At 33.1% G+C, this 3057-nt stretch overlaps 1 protein-coding gene across 1 annotated transcript in view; it reads left to right on the top strand.

The window, feature by feature from the left end:
* Window positions 1-6: 6 nt before the first annotated feature.
* LOC109586998 (coiled-coil domain-containing protein 150-like) overlaps window positions 7-3057 on the top strand; it is a 10440-nt gene continuing 7389 nt past the window's right edge. The window contains exons 1-11 of the mRNA XM_020003222.1: window positions 7-55; window positions 617-712; window positions 787-843; window positions 912-941; window positions 1036-1128; window positions 1176-1240; window positions 1286-1388; window positions 1566-1666; window positions 1774-1917; window positions 1971-2016; window positions 2065-2135. Of these exons, the coding sequence (XP_019858781.1) occupies window positions 915-941; window positions 1036-1128; window positions 1176-1240; window positions 1286-1388; window positions 1566-1666; window positions 1774-1917; window positions 1971-2016; window positions 2065-2135 (650 nt within the window). The 5' untranslated portion in view covers window positions 7-55; window positions 617-712; window positions 787-843; window positions 912-914. The remainder of the gene's footprint in view (window positions 56-616; window positions 713-786; window positions 844-911; window positions 942-1035; window positions 1129-1175; window positions 1241-1285; window positions 1389-1565; window positions 1667-1773; window positions 1918-1970; window positions 2017-2064; window positions 2136-3057) is intronic.

Here is a 3057-nt window from a genome sequence, read left to right as displayed (position 1 = left end):
AAGAGAAAAGGAGATAACGTCACTAAGAGTACACCTCAAGGAAAAGACCACACAAGTTAGTGAATGAGCTGAACTACATGTACAGTATATGCATGTACTGATGAACATGTACTTGTAGCAATAATGAATGGGCTATAGTACAAGGTACTTTTTAGAATTTTGGTATTTTCTTAAAATGGCCATAACTTAAAAAATTGAAGTCGGAATTGGCTCAAACTTGCTACACAGCATAAGGACATCAATATTTATCAGAAAATGTGATAAAAATTTGGGGTGATTGCGAAGCCATTTTTTGGAAAAAATCATGGGCTATAGACTTGGGTATTTTTCAGAATTTTGGTATTTTCTTAAAATGGCCGTAACTTGAAAAATTGAAGTCGGAATCAGCTCAAACTTTCTACACAGCATAAGGACATCAATATGTATCAGAAAATCTAATAAAAAATTGGGGTGATTTCGGAGCCATTTTTTGGAAAAAACCATGGGCTATAGCCTTGGGTATTTTTGTGAATTTGGCTCATTTAAAAATAGCTGGAATCAGCTCAAACTACGTGTGTACATGTACAGTGTACATTGTGTCAATAGTTCCAGTGGGTAAAGGTTTGTGTATTGATAGATCAAGAGACTTCAAGATGAGTTGGTTAAATGTGACAGACAGTTGAAAGTGAAGACCAGTGACCTTGAGACCCAACTACTGAGACTAAGAACTGAAGTACATCATGAGATTATACATACCTGTACACTCACCATCTCTTCTACCTCCTCCTCCTCCTCCTCCTTCATTAGTTAAATCGTTTAAATAAATCATACGAGAAACTAAAAGCCACCAAAACAAAGACACAAGTTTGTGTAATTATTATCATTATTTTATTTATTTATTTATTTACATGTACATCAATACTCATGTACAGATAATGGATGAAAGAACACAAACTATACAAGTAATTGAAATACATTATACATGTACATGTACATCTATATCTATATCTACATGTACATGTACAGTATTTAATACATGTGTATGTGTATTGTTAGTGTTTAGAGGAGAAGGTACTCTCTTATGAAGAAGAGATTGAGACACTAACTAATGACAATATGAAACTAACAAAGACTATCACTGCATTACAAGTACTGTACACTGTACTTTAATTAATTAATGATTAATTAATTAACAGGAGCAGTTGGATATGAGATATGATGATTGTTATGATGATACTGAAAAACAAAAGAAAATTAAAAAGTAAATAATAATAATAAATAATAAATATTAAATTATTAATTGTAGGTTAAAGAAGGAGCGTGATATAGCTCGTGAGCAGACTAGGAACAGTCTAAAGGAGATTGACAAGTGGTACAATAAATCAAATGAACTGATGGGAATCAACAGGGTAAGGTAATGGAGTGTAAGCATGTACAATGTATATGCATATGTAGAATGTATTACATGTGTATATTAAATTAATGACTGATGTACATGTACATACATGTACATGTACATGTATGTACTTGTACATGTACAGTATAATTACTGATTTATATGTACATGTATATTGTATGTTCATTAGGAGTTAGAGCTGAGAGTGTCTGCAATGAATAAAGAAATGAGAGAAGACGATATCATCACTAACTTGAGAGGAATAATAGAAGAGAAGGACTCCATCATGAAGTGAATTAATTATAATAATAATGACGATGATGATAATACACTGTATAGCTGATCACAATCAATATTATAATATTGTGTATTAATGTACATGTACATGTATATTATAGGAAGATGGAGGAGGACCATCAGGTCCAGTTGCACAGTGAAGAGATGTACCACCAGCAGCTGGTGAAGACACTCCAGATGACAATAGAGACACTAACACTGGATGAGAACAAACTGAAGGAGAAATATAGAGCATTGAAAAACAAGTATGCCTTTTAATATGATTTTAGTGACAATTTTTATTTAATTTTATTTTTAGATTTGATGAAAAGGAAAAGCTAGAATTAGGAGCATCAATATCACTGGTAATTAATTAATCATTAATTAATTATTCAATTATTATTAATTAATAGGACGACCTTAAAAGGGAACTGAACAAACGAGAGAAAGAATTAGACGAATGCAAACAGAAACTGAAACTAAAGTGAGTGATGATGTCACATGATGTCATTACGATGATGTCACATGATGTCATTGCCCCATAGTGAGGGTCTATTACTAACAAGTGAAGATAGAGTACTTCATTTAGAGGAGTTACTAATGGAAGCAACTTCACAAGCTAATTCAAATAATATCAGTAGAACAATCAGCGAGACAACTACTACTGGGGGTGTGTCCATCACAGAAGGAGGCGTGTCTAGTTCAGAGGGAGTGGGTGTGTCCACTAGTGATGGTTGTTCTTATTCTAAAAGTGTCTCCTCATACAGTGAGAGTAGTAATAGGAGGAGTGGTGATCATACTTCACTCCTGTTGGCTGGTTTTGAAGATAAAATATCAACTTTATTGAGCAATCACTTTGAACATACTATCAATGCACTGTAAATATTGTTTATTAATTTAAAAAAAATAATATTAATAATCTTTGCCAATAGTCTACTACTATACTATAAATGCAGCATTTTATGCATGAGTAATACCTACTATTATGAGTGTACACCCACTTTTCTTTTTGTGGAGGGCGGATAGCACAGGAGAACTAGAGGGAGTGAATGGCAACAAAATTAAGTAAGCTTTATAGTTGATACTCACTCTGTGTTATAGAAGTAATCCTGCCCCTTTTTAAAAAAGGTTTTGAAAAAAGAGTGAAATCTTTAAAGATCTCACTAGAAGAAAAATCAGCAACAAGATCTACTGGCGGCTGGACTGGTGCTTCTGTCACTGGTGGCCTCATTTTCCATCGAGGTATTGTTGTAGCATATAGGATCAATTGAAAATAATTAGTCTAACATGGCATAATATTTTTAATTTCCTAGTTTAAGGATAAGTGGAGGGTATGCCGCTGCCTATAGTTACTTGTAGGCTTTGCCATACTTAATATAATAGAGTTGTTTCTTTGTATTTCATAC

This window comes from Amphimedon queenslandica, unplaced genomic scaffold (genome assembly GCF_000090795.2).
Source record: "Amphimedon queenslandica unplaced genomic scaffold, v1.1 AMPQUscaffold_12719, whole genome shotgun sequence".
Classification (NCBI taxonomy): domain Eukaryota; kingdom Metazoa; phylum Porifera; class Demospongiae; order Haplosclerida; family Niphatidae; genus Amphimedon; species Amphimedon queenslandica.
This window is presented reverse-complemented; position numbering and strand designations above follow the sequence as displayed.